Genomic DNA, 23,581 nt, shown 5'->3' with positions numbered 1-23,581 from the left:
AGAAAATTCGTCCTTGTAAAACATTTAATAGTTCACAAATGATACGCGATTTTAAAGTAAAATTATTTCTTAAAACACTGCAAAAAATTTCATTCATATTGATAAAGTGGTATCGTCATAAAGTGCGTTGAAATGAACAGTGGTATAGCAAACATCGAATTCCCTCACAAAATGTTATCACACACTACAGTAAGGGGAGTCAGTTAAGTTTGTCTATTTTTAGATACTAGTATTGCTATATAATTTTAACATTTGCCTTGGCAGGGCACCTATTGACTAGAAATCGTTAGGTTGTAAAATTTTTATTTATTCATATTGGTGAATCAAAGTGCCGTAATTTGTAACGTGTGAATAATATTATTTTTTTTTTTGTATTAATATCTTTTAAAATATCATCAAAGACATTATAAACTTTTATTATATTCACTTTAACTAACTAATTTAATTTTAAAATTATATTTTTCATATCGTAAATATAAAAATATCCGCTTTTTCGGTTAAGTATTTAAAATTTTAATACTCATTCGATAAGTGGAGTGCTCCGATAAAACGGAGGAATATACCAGAACAGAACAGATACTATACAGGTAATCTTTTGACACTACGTATACAACCTGTGTGACCTGTGTAGTGATTTTGATTTTACGATAAATTCATGAATGAACGATAATTTTATGAATGAACATGAGCACCTGACATCTTTCTTAAACACCTATTAAACATATAAAACCGTATTTAGTAAGGAGATAATTCAGTCAAATTTTCAGTACTAAATCAACAACTGAAATGATTCCATTTTTTGATGAAACATCGTACGAACGGAGAACGGAATCGCAGGTATAAAAATGCACTTTTTTCCCTTGTAATGACCGCGGATCTATAATTTTTATAGATCGGTTGAAATCCCAAAACTAATTTGCATAATGGAAATTTAGGCGATAGCAATACATCGGAGTTACCTCAAGGTCATCCTCTGTAAAAATTCATTAAAATTCAAAACTGGATTCCAACAGGCCGAATTAGGAATCTAGCAAAGTGGTTACTTCAACAAAATCCTCTTGGTATTTCCTTCTATCGCAATACGTTTATATATTTGATTTTAAAACAAAAATGCTGCTTTTTTCATCTTTAAACACACAATGTCTCTGAAAACACATCATACAAAATCGGTTTCTTTTAACAAAAAGCTGTTAAAGCAAATAACAAATTCATATATTGCATGGTATATTCCCATTTCTAATTTGACGTTCTTCAATCGCGTTGAGTACACTGCCATGGTAAAATACGAATATATTGTATGTTAGCTGATTGGCAACGTCATAATTTGTTTGAGCTGTTCCGATAATACTCCCACATCATATGTTTTATTATGAATAAGCTACCCGAGGTAAGTCGGTGTAAATGACGTCATTGAACGATGGCGTAAGAATATATACATCTTACGGGAAAATAGAAATAAGAAGATGTGGTATGAGTGCCAATGATACAATGCACGATTGTGAAACTGAAAGTCATCAAAGCAAGGAAACATTAACAAACAATGATAACATTTGTTAAAAACCATTTTTTTTATAATAAAAGTCAGATAATCATTTAATTTTGTCCAAACATATCTAAGTATGTTACTGTAAATAGTTTAATAATGTGACTAGTGTAGTTTTGTTTGTCATTTACGTCAATATTAATAATGTATTTAATTATGGAAACGGTAAATGTTTCCCTTCACCTAGAGCGCTTCGATCCAAAAGAATTGCCGTACTTGTCCTATTAGAATAGAAATTATTCATGGAGGCTTTAATTTATCTTGATTTTACCACGGTTTTGTCCTTTATATCGATATTTTACCACTCGCTTTCGCTCGCGGTAAAATATTTAGCACAATGGGCCAACTTGTGGTAAAATCAGTATAAATTTAAGGCCACATGAATTATTTCTTAAATTCAGAAGATGAAGGTGCTTTGTATTAAACTGATTGTTAGAAAAAAACCTAAAATGGCAATATTCATAACTTTAACAAAATTGTCTTGGTATCTCAATAAGTTTATACTTGTTACTAATATTAAAATGATTATGGTCTAATTATTAAAACACCTTTTTTCTTTGAATGTATCAGATACGACATTTTTCTTATTCAAAGCAAGCTAGTAGAATAATTACCACCTTGACATATTTCATCGTATATATGCATCTGATCGCTGTCATTTAAGATAAATCGTCACTTTCACTCCTATATGAATTAAATTTCTAAAGAAACTTGTTTAAAATTCAATTAATAATTATTCATTTAAATCACCGTGTGCTAACTATGTTATATGTGTCTGATTCGGGCCGTTTTTTAATCTCTTGGTCGTGTGTTGTATCATACACATCGACAGCACGCGAGGAGTCATAGAGATTTCCAATGTTTTCCTGACGCCTGTCATTTGTTATGCTGACGTCATATTCAACATCCGCATGACCAAACACGTCATACACAGGGCTTGAAGTCTTCGAGGCAAATTTCTCATGTGTATCACCTAAGTGGTTATAAACACCCTCTTCGGTGACGTTAACTAATGAATGTGTCTCTTTAGAAGTAGTCGGCACAGTTGGTTCTGAATAGTACCCGGGTCGTTTCTGTGAAGTCTTTGGTATCTTTGATTTACTGAAAACAAAATAAAATATCTGATTGTTAACTAATAATAAAAAATGTTGGGTTCATGTTGCTCAGTCTTTAGTTTTCTTAACTTGGATGTGTTTTGTATATTGTTGTTTATTTTTTTTTTTTTTTTTTTTTTTTTTTCGTTTTCGCTTTTTGCCATGGCGTTGTGAGTTTATTTTCGCCTTATTAGTTTGATTGTCCCCTTGTTTTCTTTCGCTTCTCAGATCCTGCTCCATATGTGGCACCCGTTTCTCATAAACCGAGATAAAATGACAATGCCATTGCATATATTGAAACATGACGAAAATACTAACAAGTTCAAAATAGTACTTAGAAAACTAATGACTGAGCAACATGAACCCCACACAAACATGGGGGTGAACTAAGGTTATATTAGAATATTCAAATCATGAAGATGTAAAATTGAAAGATTTATTTTCTTAATGTCATTAGAAGAGTAAGAAGACACGATTTCCCATCGTAAACTAAATACCACTAAATGTACAAGTCTCTCTTGGTTATAATAACTCACTGATATATACATATGGGTTTAGCCTTTTTCAACTGATTTTTATAGCTTGTTTTTATGTTGTGCTGTTACACCACTGTCCCAGGTTAGGGGAAGGTTGAGCGCTCACAAACATGTTTAACCCCGCCACATTCTTTATGTGCCTGTCCCAAGTCAGGAGCCTGCAGATCAGTAGTTGTCGTTGGTTCATGTCTGTCATATTTGTTCATCGTAAAAAAAATTTTTTTATAGATTAGATTGTTGGTTTTCTCAATTGAATTGTTTCAAATTTTTCATGTCGGGGCCTTTTATAGCCGACTATACGGTATGGTTGCCTATAATTGCTTACATCCACTTTATTTAAACTTTGGTGGATAGTTGTCTCATTGGCAATCATACCTCATCTCCTTATTCTTACATGATTTAGTTCAGCCATTTTAAGATAAAACACTTTCCACAAAAGGTTTTTTAGAAAAGAGAAGACACTGCATGTGCATCTAATATTTTAAATTGACGGGGGAAAAACAATGTCGATACTGTTTGTTTAACATTGAATTACTTGAAATACTAAGGTTCTTCTTTGTCCATACTCTTCAACTTCGTCTTGCGTCACATATTACAATAGAAAATTAAAGGAGGTCTGGTATGATAGCCAATGAGACACTAACCACCAGAGTATAAATGAAATGGATGTAAGCAGTTATAGGCAACTGTACAGCCTTCATCAATGAAAGAAAAACCAATACCGGCTATAGAAGGCCCCGACATGACAAATGTGTAACAATCCAAAAAAGAAAAACAAGTCTAATCTATAAAAAAATCATTTTACGATGAGCAAATATGACAGACATGTTGTCTGTTCTATGGTCGGGTTGTTGTCTCTTTGACACATTCCCCATTTCCATTCTCAATTTTATGAAACAATGACATTTACTGAACTACAGGCTCCAAACTCTGGACAGGCACATACAGAATGTGGTGGGGTTACATTGTAATCATGTTTGTGAGCGCCCAACCCTACCCTAACCTTGGACAGTGTTGAAACAGGACAACATCAGAACAAACTGTTAAAATAATATGCAATTGGCTAAACTAAAAAAATCTGAACAAGACACAAAATATACAAACCAAAATAGTAGGGTGCCCAATGTCCAAAAAGTCCTCTAGTTAACGAGTTTAAGTTAACGGATAACACACAGCTGATTTTTTTGCACATTATAGGAAAATCATTATATTTTACAATCATGATTGTCGTCGTAAGTTCCCGTGGTCACGATTTTCTAAATTTCGTGTTTTTACAGGGTACCACCAGATACCGTATTGTACGGGGAATCTTCAACATGAAAAATAAAATTATTGCCTTCTTTGTTGATACTTAAAACAATACCTATAATATAGTTTATATATTATTTATATCATTCAACGAAATCGGAAAGTATTTAAGTGATTTTGATATAAGTATTTCAGCATTTTAGTAAGAGTAAAATTTTACCCGAAATTTACCCTATTTTCATCGAAAGCAAAATTATTACGTGTATCATCACAATATTTTTTACTCTGATTTAAGCAATAAGGCACAGTGCATGTGTGTGCCAAATTGCATCCGTGAAATAAAAATCGTTTTGAAGAAATTAGCAATTAAAACCACAAATTAAGTCAACATTTTGGTATTGATTAAACACGGATTATCTCGTGCCATTAATCATTTTGTTGCTTACACTATTGGGTCGTTAACAAGGACAGAGGTCACTCAAAACATTTGTCTCTTTTGCTTGTTGTGTGGTTGATTTATTTGTTGTGAATAGCCAGCTAACTTTGTAGATTGCCACTTTGTTCGGAGAAATCTGTTTTGTGTCTGTTTTTCAAAACTTTAAACTTTTTACTGAATAAATTTTTTGTTATAATTGTAGTATAAGAATCAAATCGGTCGGTTTTGCTTCACACCCGGAATATGGCACATCAAAACTCTTGCATGATTTTTTCGACCTAAATCCCTCTCGGTGGGAACGACAACAAATATATACCACCGTTCGTGCAACAACAAAAAACCAGATACAACAGACAGCAACCAACGACAACCACCTAATTGCAGGCTCCTGATTTTGGACAGACATATACAGAATTTGGAGGGGTTAAACATGTTTGTGATCCTTCAACCCTCCCCTGACCTAGACAATGGTATAACAGCACAGCATAAGAAAAATCTGCTGAAAAACAGTTTGAAATGGCTTGACTTATCAAATCGGCATGAAGCACAAAAACAACTAACATGAAGACAAAAAACACAAAGTTCCGATATAATAGTACTCGCCGTTAGGGTAGAACATTTTATATTCTGAAGAAAGAGATGGGGCTGGCGGCACGAAAATTTATTTTCACTTTTGTACACATTCATAATTTATTCTCAACTATACTGCATTTCATGTTGAAGAGTGTTCATTCTCATCCTGTCTTGTGCAAAGTCAATTATTTCAGTCCATACTAGGCCAAGTAATTCATTTTCAAAATCCTCATTCCCTCCCTGTTTTCGAAATCAAATGGGTGTTCCCTTACTGAAAACAAATGAAAGGACGTCATCAATAGTCTGAGAAAAGTATGATCATAAACATCATTACCGTAAAAACTAGCTTTTGTTATAAATCAGACCGTTAGTTTTTTTTTCAAATGAATTCTTTCATTTTTTTTCATAACTGGCCTTTTTATAGCCGACCATACGGTATGAGTTTTTCACATTGTCGAAGGTCGTACGGTTGCCTATAATTGTTTGCTTCCACATCTCCTATTTTTTATATTATACAAAAAGTATTACATAAAATTAACACTATCAATGCTCCATGTAAAGGAGGTAAGGTCAGATGAACTCTCCCACAAAATCATGTACATCTTGTAACCATTCCATACACCAAATATATTTAACCCACTACTATCTAAGACTGTACTTAACCTTATTCACTGATCCGTGAAATAAGGTCGAGGTCAGGTGAATCATGTCTGACGGTCATGTCGACCTTGCAAGGATACCGTATATTAGTAACCAAATATAGTTATCCTAGAACTCATGATAATTGAGACATTCACATGACGAAAAAAGCTATACAGTTTTTTAGCAGTCACTTAACCATGAATATGAGGTCAAGGATAATGATTATATGACGAAAACTTCGTAACACAATGTATCTATATACAAAGTATGAATCATCCAGTTCCTCTGCCCTCTGAAATATAAAGCTATACAAATAGTTTACGGTGTTGCCGCCACAACCATCAGATTGTATTCTGTATGCCTCGTATTCTGCTACTTGCGTGCGATTTATAAAAGAACAACTGAAATTAGCTCTCTTACCTAAACCTAGTCGGTGGGCTTTTAACTTAACAGTAGACAATGAAACGTAATAGCTACTACTAGCTTCGGCAATTTTTCTATGTTGTTTCGCTCTTATTAAAATTCTGATCTTTATTAACTCGCGTGCTCTTTTATATAAGCTCAAATGAGGATAACGAAATCAGTGATCAATATTTTGATTAGATTGATGTTGTTTACAAGTGTTTGTAAAATACATCGATGCTGTACAAAACTTTCTTTTTGTAGATAATCTTTAACTGAATGTCAATTATAGGCCAATTTATGTTCGATAAGTCATGTACATTACACTTGATATAAGTGTGTAAGATGGAGTGATTAGCCTGCTGTTTCTAATTCTCATTTTGTTTTCATAACTTGTAACATAAACCCTCCCCCTTTTTCACCGTTTGCATTTTTTTTTATTTCTGTAAAGCAAATATATACTCAGACCTGCTAATTCAATCAATTCTGCGTTAATATACATCAGTTTTGGAACTATATACTATTTGATGAGCTTCCACGTTCACCAAAAGAAAATTGGATATTTACCCAGAAAATCATGACGAATACCTTCTATCAAAAGACGAAAAAAATAACATTTTTTTTTTACATTTTGGGGGAGCAACTTATAAATGTTAATATCTAAAAAACATCTCTAAAGATCACTTGTATCGAATCTTATGTAAAAATTCCGATTTTGGAACTTTTAAAAGGTCAAGGTCACTGTTATTTAACAGCTGAATGAAAATTGTAAATGTGCACCCTATAAGTACAAATGTCAATCTCGAACCAATTTTGGCAATAAAATTATCAAATTAGTCCTAAATATAGAAACTATAGTTATAATCCTTTGAATTTTTTGAATTTATTTTGCTATAAACGCAAATATGTAGGGGTGGCCAGCTGTCTATACGTGACTCTACGTTTTCCTTGAAATTTTAGATTTGACCTTTGACCCAAATTTAAGAAAATCGTGACCATTGTAGACAACGACGACATTAATATTTCGACGAGGCTTGTTCTCCTCTTTCTAATGATATAAAATATAGCCGTGTGTTATTCCGTTAACCCAAATCGATCAAATTTGTTGACTGGACACCCTACTATCATTAGTTACATGTAATTATACATAATTTTTCTGTTAACATGAGTTTCATCTATTCATTCATAGTTTCATCTTTACATGTATTTTAATGTTATATTGATAAAATAATCAGCATCTTATTTAATATGATATAATGCTAACTGTACTGCCAGACATTCATCAAATAATACTTACTGTCGTAGTATAGCCACTATAACAATAATTGCAAATACAACTAATAATCCTAGAATACCACCAACTGATCCATATAAAATATCATCTGGAATGCACAAATGATTGTTTTTGGTACAAAATTTAAACATTGTGCGCATTATAGAATGAATATTCGATATACAAAAATCACAAAAGAAATATGATCATTTAACACAAATAAAGACAGACGCTACTTTTGTGAATAATAAGTGAAGGAACAAAAATTGTAATGGATTCATCATTTTTTCTAATAAAAATCTTATTTGTATATGACGTAAATCGATTGCGCAATTTTATGTCACAATATAAATTATTTGTTGATGAAAAATAGCAGTAGTGCCTGGTTAGTTCAATACTTACTTGTATTGCTAGCTTCGTCTTTGAGCACTGAAAAATGTAATATTAAGAATGCAATCTAGGATAATGACGATGTAATATGCTATATGAACAATTGTCAATATGTTGCTCTTCCTGTCAATTTCAATATAATATTGTTAATTTAGAGAAGCTGGTTCAGTAACTATGGTGAGGCAAGCAGTTTCTAATCTTCTACAATAATTAGTTGTTTGTCTTTGTTATAATTAGATCTTAAAATTCGAAAACAACACAAACCAAGGAAAACATTTAATGAAAATTGAGACTTTTTTCATACACACACTTTAGTTAATGCATTTACCATATCCTTCTTAGATGAAAATATTATAGAGTACAAATAAATTTCCAACCAACAAGAACTTGTCATATACTATATTGCATATAAGGCTTTTGTTTTACTAAATAACATGTCATGATCATCTTCCTATTCGATTCCATGATGTCTTCTTATATAGATTTATTCAGAAACATTCAGACAGGTACATTTATATTTGTAAAAACATACAATATAACTAATTATGACAGACTTTAGGCTAAGCACAGTAGGTATAGTGTCCGACTGGGATCCTGTTTTTTCGAGTGATTAGATCAACTTTTTCGAATGTGAAAAATCTAAACAAACAGACTTCTTTTCTTTGCAAGACCTGAAATAGATGCTTAAACTTAATACTGTAAACCAACTTATTTTCGCGAGCGATTTATTTTCGCGACTTTCGCGATAAGAAAAATAACGCAAATATAAATAGTCGCGAATATGTAAAACTTGGATTTTTCCTTATTTATCTGCAACTAGTAAATTTCAGAATCGCGAAATTAAATCGCCGCGAAATGGCTAGAAAGGGCTAAACGCGAAATAAGTTATCCGCGAAAAAAAGTTGGTTTACAGTATACAAGATCATACAAGATAAGTTGGTATTGATGATGAAAAGAAATCATCACCCATACATTATTTTGTGTTCTAAAAGTTTAATTTAGCTGTACAATGCTTTTATTCCAAAATATAGAATAAAGCTATTTTTATACACGTACCAAATGAATGCAAATGTCATTGGAAATGTATATTTGGAATCTAAATATCCTTAGATATACAGACATTTTACAATAATTCTTGTTATTTGATTGAGAAGGACATTTTTAGTATACATTCATTTCTATATGTCTGTGTTTTTTCGAGAGCAGGATTTTGAGTGCGGTCCAGGTTTTGATCGAGTGATTAAACAAAATTACAATGGCTTAAAATTTTATATGTCAGTGCGATTACGTTTTAAAAAACAATGAAAAGGTTCAAATAAAGTTCTTTTCAAAGCACGAAACCAATGCATTTAACTAGTTTGGTAATACTGTAGTACGTAACACGTACAATTGTAAAAAGCATCGTATATTTGTATTATTGTTTGCCACATCTTATAAATTTCATGGACACCGGCATTGTTATATTTGGGTAGATCAAACATGTTCAAGCCCATGTAAATATGGTGGAACTATCCAACAAGTCAACGCCTAGGTACACATGTTGTATCGATCCAAACATACGTATATCGATGTCAATTCAACCAAATATAGATATCATACAGTAAATATACGTGTTGTAAACAATATAAATGTGAGCACAGACATATATATAATGAAAAGGAGACGTGAGACAACTATCCACAAGAGTTCAAATGACGAAGATAAAAGTAGATATAAGTTACTGTGAACCAACGACAACCACTGAATTACAGGCGCTTGACTTGGGACAGGCATATAAAGATTGTTACGGGGTTTAACATGTGTATAAGCCCTTAACCCTCCCCCATAACTTTGGACAGTGGTGTTACAGCACAAAATAAGAACAAACTGTAAAATTCAGTTACAAATGGCTTTACTCAATAGATCGGTACGAAGCACAAACAAAACAACTAACATAAAAACAATAGATACAAAGTATCGATATAAGAGTACTCGCAGTTACTGAAAGGTAGTTCAAAGCCAGTCACAACTAATAAATAAATCATGTTTTCCAAGACTAAAGTATCAAGCAGTACAATGTTGGATTGACAAGAACGTACATTGGATGTGATATATGGGTGTCTGTATTTTTTAACAGAAAATACATTCTAAATGTTTCATTTATTATTTGTCTTGATGATAAATTTTTGTATCGTTCTATGAATGGAAAACAAGAACAATTTTCAAATGCTACCACTGTGATGAGCAGTACGACTAAGCGTATGTTGATATACTTGGTAACTCAGCAATAAAACACCATGATAGCTTCCTTTCAATCAGTTAGCAGATGAGTGCTTTTAAAAATGAAAAATACGGATCTCTATCTAGACATAACAATTACCAATGTATGTCTACGGAACTCTGCGAAAGACATGAATCAGATACACGAGTTTTACGTTATTGTATACAAATTTGTCTTATAATTATTTCAAAAAGGATCATATTAAAGCTTATAGATTATTTATTTCATTGTTTATTATATATTCCATTCAATTAAAAATTTATTCAATTGGGGTGGGGGTGGGGGGTATGGCGAATTTATTCAATCGGAAATAGTACAGGGGCGGATTAAGTGAATTTTTGGGGGAAGGGGCTCTTGGCCTGTCCCAGGCCTCTCTTAGTAGAATATTTGTGGTATATTGCATTTTACTGAATTTATAACTTATGTCCATTTGTTTTCTTAACCCTATTTTTAAAACTGCAGGTTTCGCCACTGTAATATATATAAATCATAAACTATTATTTACTGTAAAAAATATAAAGATTATGAGTCCCCTGTTCTCGGTTCTAAAGACAGTTTTACAAATAATCCAGAAATTTCTAATATATCTAAGTACTGCAAGGTTATGGTTAAACGTTTTCAGAACAGAAAATTATCATTAAATTGAAAAGGGTTAAATTTGATCAACATAGTAATATGTTTTGTTACTTATTAGAAATATATAGTATTGCCCTTCAATAAATTACAGTTACAAACTAGAAAAAGTTAGTTTTCAAGCTCAAGAATGCCTTCTTTCTTATTCACATTTTCTCTGAAAAACCTGGACCATTTGTTTAAAACCCGGACGTTTTAAATGTTGTTCTCGAAAAAACACGGACAATGTAAAGCACTGAATGTTTAGTGAACTACAAGGAAATTGTGCGTCCTTTGTGCTCAAAACATGTTTAGTATTTTGAATAAGATGAACAGTCATGAATAAAACTATTATATACGCGCAAATAGGAGTAAATTGATCTGATCGCATGTAATATCAGTCGAAATAAGTTGACTGATTCACTCGAAAAAAAACACGATCTCCGCTGGACACTATACCTACAGTGTAAGGTTGCAATCATTTAAGCCCTATCCTTCTTTCAACGATTTTTTTTACATGTATATTCTGAGAAATATCTACTATAGTAATTTTATTTCTACTATCAGACACTGTAATTCTATTTGTCCCACTAGTAATTAATGTTGAAATGAGATGAAACAAAGGCGTTGGTGAGATTTCCTGATATGGTAAGGGGATAGTTAATCTTTGACTCTTCACACTTGACTTCGTTGTGTAAATAGTTTTTTTTCGCATGTTATGAAGTGGAGACACATTTTTTGTCGGAATTTTTTTTTTAAATTCGATAATAACCTCTTCATAGATATCAGACTTGACATTGAGTACGCCATACGTGCGTTCGTCTACAAAAGACACACCAGTGAAGCTCGAATATAAAATTCGTTAAATGTATGCACATTCTTTATCTCATAAGGTTAGCGAATTAATCTTACCACATATAGGTTGCAGTTTGTCAGTACAATTACCAGCTTTAAGTTTATATACAGTTCCCCACACCTCTATTCTTAGACAGAGTTCTGGATTGGACTTTTTATTAACTGAAGTATATGATAATAGCATTTTATAATTGTGACCGCAATTACTGAAGTCAAGTACTTAACCTACATATATGAAACCATACTATAATATATGTGGTTGGACTTTTTATACTGCAGCGCCGTAAGCAAGAGTTTGAGCAAGACTATCACAGACTATCGAATTTGTTGAAGACATACAAAAAATGCATACATATGCAGAGTATTTTTTACACTGTTAAACTAAATAAGAAAGTATGGTAACTGATCGTTTTCAGTTATCTTAACAATTTGAGATTCATTTAGTAAAATGGAATTATCTCCATCTCTTGATATGTTTTAAAATTAGGGTCTCTCGCATGAATGGCTCTGTTTTCGTGATTAATAGATATAAGAAGATGTGGTATGAGTGCCAATGAGACAACTCTCCATCCAAGTCAACATTTATAAAAGTAAACCAATATAGGTCAAAGTACCGTCTTCAACACGGAGCCTTGGCTCACACCGAACAGCAAGCTATAAAGGGCCCCCAAAATTACTAGTGTAAAACCATTCAAACGGGAAAACCAACGGTCTAATCTATATAAAAACGAGAAACGAGAAACACTTATGAACCACATCAACAAACGACAACTACTGAACATCAGATTCCTAAGCTTAGGTTTTCCTAATGTTATTTTTTTTTTTAATTTTTACTTTTAATTTTGTTTGGTGTTTTTGGGCACTTTGCATTTGGCTTTCGATTTTTAAATGTATTGGCCTAGAAAATCACCGAAGAGACATCAATCATCGAATGCTTATCTGATAAAGTAAAATTGGTACTGTTTATCTTATTGTCCATTGAAAATGATGTGCTATCGTTTAATATCTGATTAACTCTCTGATTGTCATGTGACAATATGATTGAATATCTCTTTTGGTTTACATGGCTTATTTTTATCAGTGCCTTATGGCCGTCCTTTTATTTTGAAGTTAAGCATTTCTATTTCTGTATATGAACGCTATCGTTTCGCAACATAAAAAAAGGATTCGTTCTTTTAATTTCTTAATCATGTTCATGGTCTTACGACATATTTTTTTTCTCTGTTTCATTTGTTATTATAATAATTAACACTGTTGTCATTATCATATATTTATTAAAAGTATAAATTCATTAGTCATTCGTGAAAAGGATATTTAGGTGGATTAGTTTATCTAATAAGATGTTATTTTTTCAAACGTATTTTGGGCCCGGTTGCTTGTAAAATAACAGAATTATAGATATCTGCATCGATATGTTTTACTAACCCGATAAAAAGCTAAAACTAGCAATTTTAAAAAAAGACTCGAGGATCTTCATAAAATATTTTACTTGAGGAATGTCTTTCCAGAAAAACTGTTTAAATTTAAAATGAAGTATATTTGATATTTATACATGTTATAAGAAACTTTGTTTTCAAATGTCAATTTATATTATTGCTGGTCAAATAATGTAATTAGTGTTATCTATCTTATCAAAGGTAACTACTCGAGTCCTCGCAAACTCAACCGAGCTGAGTAATTACCTGGAAACAGTAAATAGACATCAGTTCAGCTTAGTATAGATTAGATCATACTTGGTCATGTTTTAAGAATATTTGAAGCCCGAGGCGTAGCCGAGGGTATTAAGTGTTCATAAAACATGACCAGGTATTGTCTGACCAATTTAGAACATATTCACACTTTCGAGTGACATAACAGCCTCTCTCATTTGTAATAATCAAACCTTAATATAAGTTCCACTTTAAGTGTTAACATGAATAGTAAAAGGGATGTAAATCATATTCCATGGTCAGATGGAATATATAACTATGATATAGCTTTGTGATAACAACAAAGGATAAATTATTCAAAATTGAGATTTCTTCTGTTTCAGGTACAAGTTAATACTTATATATCTAAATATATAAGTTAATACTTATAAAATTGAGAATGGAAATGGGGAATGTGTCAAAGAGACAACAACCCGACCACAGAACAGACAACAGCAGAAGGCCACCAACAGGTCTTCAATGCAGCGAGAAATTCCCGCACCCGGAGGCGTCCTTCAGCTGGCCCCTAAACAAATATATATACTAGTTCAGTGATAATGAACGCCATACTAAACTCCAAATTGTACACAAGAAACTAAAATTAAAAATAATACAAGACTAACAAAGGCTAGAGGCTCCTGACTTGGGACAGGCGCAAAAATGCGGCGGGGTTAAACATGTTTATGAGATCTCAACCCTCCCCCTATACCTCTAGCCAATGTAGAAAAGTAAACGCATAACAATACGCACATTAAAATTCAGTTCAAGAGAAGTCCGAGTCTGATGTCAGAAGATGTAACCAAAGAAAATAAACAAAATGACAATAATACATAAATAACAACAGACTACTAGCAGTTAACTGACATGCCAGCTCCAGACTTCAATTAAACTGATTGAAAGATTATGTCTTCATCATATGAATATCAGGCCCAATCCTTCCCGTTAGGGGTTTAGTATCATACCATCATAACATATATGAGAAGAACATAACCCGTGTCATGCCAACAACTGGTTTTTAAATAAATGTGTTTAGTGCCGATGCAAAGATATATATCTAAACTTCCTTCATTTTAAAAATCACACAATGTCATATAAATCAGCTTTTTTAAATTTTTATAGTTTTTGATAATGACAAAACTTCATCAAACAGTGCATGGAAGGCCATGTACTATAAAAAATAGAAGGGAAAATACTGATTTTCCCTTGGACGAGAAAGGGTGAGTATGTTCGTTCTAACATAAATAGTATTATAAGTTTCATTAATGACAAGCCTTCCCAAGTTAAAAAAAAATATATTTTTTGAATTATCAACATGATCAAAGTAGTAAGTGTAAGAATATTAGATTTATTGATTTGGTATAAAGACCGACGAGTGCACATCTAAAAGTTAAGAGAATAAATCATGTAACATTATTTCGGTAATATGACAAACCAATATAACAATTATAGATTGTTTCTGCTGTGAAAATAGTTAATATTTTGTTGTAATAATATTGTGTTTGAAATGAGATGTATGTGCGAAAATGCTAAATGTCATGTCAACTGAATAAAGTTTCACACTAACAAATGTCATTTGGTGAGGGCTTGCGTTTTAATATAATGCAGACAAAATAATTCTTTGAAACTCACACATTGTTCTTCAAAAAAATTTAATGAGCATTCCATGGTACATGTAGTTATAAATAATATTTACGTAAATAAAGTCAATTAACAGTTTAAACATATTTTAATGGTGACGATCAATTTGATGGCATGACTAAAATTTATTGACACTCACAATTTTCCCATGTGATAACCTCTGCTGAATGATACCCATTCCAATAACCATCTGTCGTACAAGCATGTGTTCCTATGGTTGATGAAAGAACTTTATCTTCATTTATACAGGCGATCTGGGAATCAAACCAAGAATACTCACAGCTAGTGCAATTTAGGTCTACAAATAAACGATTCTAAAACTGATAACATTCGACAAAAAGAGATAGAAGATTACAAGAGGCAATACAAATGTATAAGTTCAATAAAACAGACAACACAATTAATTAAAAGAAAAAATAGCGAAAATACAAACAACATAAACAAAACACTACACGGAAACCTGTAGACTGAGCAACACGAACCCCAACAAAACACTACACGGAAACCTGTAGACTGAGCAACACGAACCCAACAAAAAACAAGACAAACAACATAAACAAAACACTACACGGAAACCTGTAGACTGAGCAACACGAACCCCAACAAAACACTACACGGAAACCTGTAGACTGAGCAACACGAACCCAACAAAAAACAAGACAAACAACATAAACAAAACACTACACGGAAACCTGTAGACTGAGCAACACGAACCCAACAAAAAACAAGAAAACAACATAAACAAAACACTACACGGAAACCTGTAGACTGAGCAACACGAACCCAACAAAAAACAAGACAAACAACATAAACAAAACACTACACGGAAACCTGTAGACTGAGCAACACGAACACCAACAAAAAACAAGACAAACAACATAAACAAAACACTACACGCAAACCTGTAGACTGAGCAACACGAACACCAACAAAAAACAAGACAAACAACATAAACAAAACACTACACGGAAACCTGTAGACTGAGCAACACGAACATAACAAAAAACAAGACAAACAACATAAACAAAACACTACACGGAAACCTGTAGACTGAGCAACACAAACCCCAACCACTACACGGAAACCTGTAAACTGAGCAACACGAACCCCAACAAAAAACAAGACAAACAACATAAACAAAACACTACACGGAAACCTGAAGACTGAGCAACACGAACCCAACAAAAAACAAGACAAACAATATAAACAAAACACTACACGGAAACCTGTAGACTGAGCAACACGAACCCAACAAAAAACAAGACAAACAACATAAACAAAACACTACACGGAAACCTGTAGACTGAGCAACACGAACCCCAACAAAAAAAAAGACAAACAACATAAACAAAACACTACACGGAAACCTGTAGACTGAGCAACACGAACACCAACAAAAAACAAGACAAACAACATTAACAAAAAACTACACGGAAACCTGTAGACTGAGCAACACGAACCCCAACCACTACATGGAAACCTGTAGACTGAGCAACACGAACCCCAACCACTACACGGAAACCTGTAGACTGAGCAACACGAACCCCAACAAAAAACAAGACAAACAACATAAACAAAACACTACAAGGAAACCTATAGACTGAGCAACACGAACCCAACAAAAAACAAGACAAACAACATAAACAAAACACTACACGGAAACCTGTAGACTGAGCAACACGAACCCAACAAAAAACAAGACAAACAACATAAACAAAACACTACACGGAAACCTGTAGACTGAGCAACACGAACCCCAACAAAACACTACACGGAAACCTGTAGACTGAGCAACGCGAACCCCATCAAAAAACAAGACAAACAACATAAACAAAACACTACACGGAAACCTGTAGACTGAGCAACACGAACACCAACAAAAAACAAGACAAACAACATAAACAAAACACTACACGGAAACCTGTAGACTGAGCACATGAACCCCAACAAAACACTACACGGAAACCTGTAGACTGAGCAACACGAACACCAACAAAAAACAAGACAAACAACATAAACAAAACACTACACGGAAACCTGTAGACTGAGCAACACGAACCCAACAAAAAACAAGACAAACAACATAAACAAAACACTACACGGAAACCTGTAGACTGAGCAACACGAACACCAACAAAAAACAAGACAAACAACTTAAACAAAACACTACACGGAAACCTGTAGACTGAGCAACACGAACCCAACAAAAAACAAGAAAACAACATAAACAAAACACTACACGGAAACCTGTAGACTGAGCAACACGAACACCAACAAAAAACAAGACAAACAACATAAACAAAACACTACACGAAAACCTGTAGACTGAGCAACACGAATCCCAACAAAACACTACACGGAAACCTGTAGACTGAGCAACACGAACCCAACAAAAAACAAGACAAACAACATAAACAAAACACTACACGGAAACCTGTAGACTGAGCAACACGAACCCCAACAAAACACTACACGGAAACCTGTAGACTGAGCAACACGAACCCCAACAAAACACTACACGGAAACCTGTAGACTGAGCAACACGAACCCCAACAAAACACTACACGGAAACCTGTAGACTGAGCAACACGAACCCAACAAAAAACGGGGGTGGACTCAGGTGATCGAAACGAAAACGAAAGTAGTTCTTATGCAACTGGTGTCATCCGTGTTATTACTTATATCAAGTGAGTAGTCGCATTCGACAATCGGTGAAAAGAAAACAGGATATAAATATAACATAGAATATAACTGTATATTTTACATTCATTGGATACACATTTTAATTGAAATTGATTAACATTTAAATGCATGATCTCAGAAAGTAGTGTAAAGTCAAAATCAAAACAATATCGGGTAAACATAATAATAGGGAAAAAAGTAGTAGTAGATTTTCCCGGCTTTAGGTTTGTCCTTTTGTGTACTCAAGGCAGATGAAGAACTTTGGAGCGCTGTGATTGGATGTAATGGTATAAAGAATAATACAGTGCTAATACCACACATAACTGATTTGTCCAGGTTTTTTGACGAGTGCAAGATATTCACCACTATGCATGCAATAACCCTTTTATTGAAAAGCGAAATTTAAAATATATTTTTGTCACTTATGATGTCAGTAATTGGAAGCTAAACGTGTTAATGCAATTTCAATATGATAGAATATTGTACCCTAATTTTTCGTTACGTTCTGTGTGAAATATAGTATAACGGTGTCTTTTTGTAATGTTAAGTTGTTTAGAAACATTTGTTTTTTTATGAAATAACTTCGCTTGAACTTTGAATCAAAGAAATAAATTTCCTGGCGATTTGCATTTCTCTAATTCTTAGCCGATTTATTCTTTCCCTGACCGGTTGATTATTTTTACTAGATCAACGTGTGGTTCGTTTAATCATCTCAGTTTTTCATTGGTCAAAATTGAATTCTGACGTCAAATTTTCTTGCTTTCTTCTGAATTTTCTATTGCGATGTCACGAAAAAAAGGCGACCATGTCTGATGACGTTACAAAGAAAGAACACAATCATCCTTTTGCAGATCATTGGAAAATAATTCACTTCAACATAGAACAACGACTACCAGAGATTCGCAAATAGTCAATACTGTAAGAAATTGTATCTTAAGGATGTTCGCTTCTTTTGTTTTTGAATTTTTGTCAGATATTCTGAATCCTCTGGTTTTATCCATGTAGTACCATTAGAACAATTTGCCCGCTAACTCTCTCTTTTCTTTACATATTATTACTACATATAGTTTAAAAAGCCATATTTGGAAATCCGATAAGATCCTTGTTATTTTTTCATAGTTTTTGAAAGAAACTGGTGACAATGTTAAATATATGAAAAATCTAGAGAGAATCATTTCCCGCCAAATTTTCAATGACTTAAATATCGAAAACAAGCACATGGACCCTTCATTTTTCTTTTCTTTTTTAGTTCTTTTATTTATATACTATCATTGTATAACATTTTTTTAAAAAGCTTGTTATTTTAAAAAAGAGAAGCGAACATCCTTAACCAAGAAAAAGTGATTTGCATCTTACAAATTTCGTATTTTCATGTAGATGATGTATGTATCATTATGTGGGCACTTTTTAAGCAGTTTCCTGCATTTGCGGAGAAATCCTTTTCGGTATTGTTTTTCTCTTCCGGTCTCATTTATCACGGGACGTTGCGTTAAATATAGAAAAGAGCATCATATTGATTCCCACAATTTGTTTTTGTTTTTGATTACAGAAAGAATATTAGCAGTTAAACAATTAAAATTAGTTCCTAACATTTTAAAATGAGTCTAGAGCTTATTCAATGGAGAGGCGAAAGATACCAAAGGGACATTCAAACTCATTAGTTGAAAATAAATTGACAACGCCATGGCTTAAAAATAAAAAGACCAACAGACAAACAATAGTACACAAAACACAACATAGAAAACTAAAGACTGAGCAACACGAACCCCAGCAAAAACTGGGGTGATCTCACTTTAGGACTATCTAAATCAGAAATACTTTGCATACGATTTTATAACAAACAAAATGTGTTCTCTTTGGAAACCAAATCAATCAGTCAGATTTCAGTATCTGATAAGAATAACAAGCCGACTTTGAATCTTCGTCAAATGATTACATTTTTATTTGAATAACATCTTAATAATATGAAGAAAAAAACCGTTACCTGATGATAGCGTTTCTTTGTTTGAATTGAAAATGACGTTATAACTTGATAACTTATTAAAAAGCCCTAAATACAGGACCGAAATCGGAAACGTTTCCGTATTTCCGTTTCTGTTTCAACAGAAGTGAAAATATGCTGGGATGCATTGTAATTATAATGTTGCGGACTTAATCGTTTTTCACAGATAACACCTGCCTCATATTATGATAAAACTGACTCACCTGTTTCATTGACGTCTGCACACACAGCCTTGTTTTCTTTATAGCAGAAATTGTAAACGAGGTTTCCATTCCTAGTTGTTCCACAAGTCTTTCCGATGTCATTTTTGAACTGGTCATTTGTCTTGTCAGCTGGACAACAAACATTAACATACTAGTATTGAAGCAATCTTATCTTAAAACAAACCGAATATTTAAACTTTTAGGATTATCTAAATCGGGGATACTTTGCATGACAGTTTCAAAGTAATATTAATGAATGAACACTAGAAAATACATACTGTTTTTCTTAACAATCTACGGCAAACTCCGAAACAGTGGTAACATTGCTTTGCTTAGTCAAAGTATCGTAGCAGAGACGACGTAACCACTGTTTCGGAGTTTGAAGATCAGGATTACAGTCTTAAGAAGTGGTTCACTATCAAATCGATTTTTAAAAAACCGACTATAGGTTGCAATTCTGTAAATACAGACAATGCAATTTCCCATAGGAACTCCCTTTGCGGCTAAAACTGTGACACTTTTACTATGAAGTTTCGTGAAAAATAATATTCCAGAACGGAAAGTTTATATGCACTACTATTTTATTCAAAGGTCAAAATATAGGGCTGTGCGGCATATTTTCAACATTTATATGCCCTGAACTTCTAAGAGTTTAAACTTATAATAAAATTCTATACTACCCTTACCTCCATTTTTGGACCTCCTAAGAATTAAAATTTAGCCGCTACCATGTTTTTCTATACTGGTTACATTCCCAAGTGATGTCTCTATGAGATGAAACACAGAGATCATCAATGGGAACCAGTACGTTAACAAATTAACATACCTATGAATATTAAATATCTCCCCAAAAGAGGCGTGGTTTGAGAAACAGCTGTATTTACAAAGTGCAACCTATACAAACATTTATTCAAATAGAAAACTCTCTAAAAACACTTTTTCTCACAACAATACTTATTTATCAGAATTATAGCCTTAAAGAAATCACTGCATATACTCTAAGTCTCCTTTTACAGTACATTTTATACCCCTACCCCTGTTTCAATTTTTTTAAGATTTTGAAAACAAGACTCTAATTATTGCCAGCTTACCCTATGTGCATGTTTTCTGACATGAACTGTCTAAAACCTGTTTGAAACTATTCTGATAACAAATTGAAAGCATTTTAGAATACTATAAATGTATTGTTTAGTAGTTAAGCATTCCAACATTCAAGATTATACAAAGTATCCAATCCTGCCTGTGTCTCCAGTCCACATCTTACTGTATGCCTATTTGTCAATGAAAGTTCACAATTTCTGCCTCAAATGGTCAGTTTAGAATTCTTGTCACAACAGTATCATCCCTAACCATATATCTAACATAAGTTAGTTAATATATGTCCTAGAAGTGTTTAAACAAAGCCATATTTGCAAAAGTTGTATTTATGAAGATATCAGTCTGGTGCATAAATTCACTAAAAGTTTGATTGAAATGACTGCTTACATCTGATTTTTGCATAACTTCCTAGCACAGTTATTGTTTACTTTATAAAAGACCTTTAAAATAAAAAAATCATAGCATTTACAAGTTAAATTATCTGTTTTATGACTCAGGGGTAGGCATTTTTCTCTGTGTTTTGCCCCTGGGGCCTCACATTTCCTAATTTTTTCCCCTGTTTCTAGCAATGTGGAATATTTACTACATATTTAGGATAGAACACACTATTGTAAGTTTTACTGAGGTCTTTTTGTTATTCTAGCTTGTACTTTTTTATGCCGCAGTCACAAAAAAGCACATTTAGGCGTTACGGCTTACTTTTGGGTTATCGACAGGACAAAAACACCCCACCAGAAATATTTAGGAAGGATCAATGAGTTGCAATTACTGCAAAGAGTAAATATAAGCACTTCTAAACAATTTAAATTACAAATAGGCATATATTATGAATTTATTTTGAATTCAGGGCTTTAAGTAAACCATGCATACTGTAAACTGTGAATTTATGCTGAGTCATCATAGTTAAGGCCCAGGATTTTCTCAATCTTCATGAAATATTTATAAAACTTCATATTTGAGTTAAATTCTTTAAAATCTCTGAGATAAACCAGATTTTGTGAAATTCTGTATGTTCTATTTTTTAACCCTATATACAAACATTTATTCAAATAGAAAACTCTCTAAAAACACTTTTTCTCACAACAATACTTATTTATCAGAATTATAGCCTTAAAGAAATCACTGCATATACTCTAAGTCTCCTTTTACAGTACATTTTATACCCCTACCCCTGTTTCAATTTTTTTAAGATTTTGAAAACAAGACTCTAATTATTGCCAGCTTACCCTATGTGCATGTTTTCTGACATGAACTGTCTAAAACCTGTTTGAAACTATTCTGATAACAAATTGAAAGCATTTTAGAATACTATAAATGTATTGTTTAGTAGTTAAGCATTCCAACATTCAAGATTACACAAAGTATCCAATCCTGCCTGTGTCTCCAGTCCACATCTTACTGTATGCCTATTTGTCAATGAAAGTTCACAATTTCTGCCTCAAATGGTCAGTTTAGAATTCTTGTCACAACAGTATCATCCCTAACCATATATCTAACATAAGTTAGTTAATATATGTCCTAGAAGTGTTTAAACAAAGCCATATTTGCAAAAGTTGTATTTATGAAGATATCAGTCTGGTGCATAAATTCACTAAAAGTTTGATTGAAATGACTGCTTACATCTGATTTTTGCATAACTTCCTAGCACAGTTATTGTTTACTTTATAAAAGACCTTTAAAATAAAAAAATCATAGCATTTACAAGTTAAATTATCTGTTTTATGACTCAGGGGTAGGCATTTTTCTCTGTGTTTTGCCCCTGGGGCCTCACATTTCCTAATTTTTTCCCCTGTTTCTAGCAATGTGGAATATTTACTACATATTTAGGATAGAACACACTATTGTAAGTTTTACTGAGGTCATTTTGTAATTCTAGCTTGTACTTTTTTATGCCGCAGTCACAAAAAAGCACATTTAGGCGTTACGGCTTACTTTTGGGTTATCGACAGGACAAAAACACCCCACCAGAAATATTTAGGAAGGATCAATGAGTTGCAATTACTGCAAAGAGTAAATATAAGCACTTCTAAACAATTTAAATTACAAATAGGCATATATTATGAATTTATTTTGAATTCAGGGCTTTAAGTTAACCATGCATACTGTAAACTGTGAATTTATGCTGAGTCATCATAGTTAAGGCCCAGGATTTTCTCAATCTTCATGAAATATTTATAAAACTTCATATTTGAGTTAAATTCTTTAAAATCTCTGAGATAAACCAGATTTTGTGAAATTCTGTATGTTCTATTTTTTAACCCTATATACAAACATTTATTCAAATAGAAAACTCTCTAAAAACACTTTTTCTCACAACAATACTTATTTATCAGAATTATAGCCTTAAAGAAATCACTGCATATACTCTAAGTCTCCTTTTACAGTACATTTTATACCCCTACCCCT

The 23,581-nt window shown here is 32.8% G+C and overlaps 1 protein-coding gene across 4 annotated transcripts in view; it reads right to left on the bottom strand.

Annotated features, from left to right (window-relative positions):
* Window positions 1–1,535: 1,535 nt before the first annotated feature.
* LOC127708172 (uncharacterized) overlaps window positions 1,536–23,581 on the bottom strand; it is a 118,218-nt gene continuing 96,172 nt past the window's right edge. For 2 of the 4 annotated variants that reach the window (XM_052213016.1, XM_052213018.1), the window contains exons 5-10: window positions 20,078–20,206; window positions 15,330–15,488; window positions 11,922–12,026; window positions 8,150–8,176; window positions 7,772–7,856; window positions 1,537–2,644 (exon numbers count right to left, since the gene is read on the bottom strand). In XM_052213016.1, coding sequence (XP_052068976.1) covers window positions 2,290–2,644; window positions 7,772–7,856; window positions 8,150–8,176; window positions 11,922–12,026; window positions 15,330–15,488; window positions 20,078–20,206 — 860 coding nt within the window. In that variant the 3' untranslated portion in view covers window positions 1,537–2,289. Of the gene's footprint in view, window positions 2,645–7,771; window positions 7,857–8,149; window positions 8,177–11,921; window positions 12,027–15,329; window positions 15,489–20,077; window positions 20,207–23,581 lie in introns of all 4 variants that reach the window. The other 2 variants (XM_052213017.1, XM_052213019.1) reach the window with 2 other exon arrangements.

The sequence above is a fragment of the Mytilus californianus genome, unplaced genomic scaffold, assembly GCF_021869535.1.
Source record: "Mytilus californianus isolate M0D057914Y unplaced genomic scaffold, xbMytCali1.0.p SCAF_7, whole genome shotgun sequence".
NCBI classification, from domain to species: domain Eukaryota; kingdom Metazoa; phylum Mollusca; class Bivalvia; order Mytilida; family Mytilidae; genus Mytilus; species Mytilus californianus.
The sequence above is the reverse complement of the archived record's forward strand: the minus strand, read 5'-3'. Positions and strand labels throughout refer to the sequence as shown.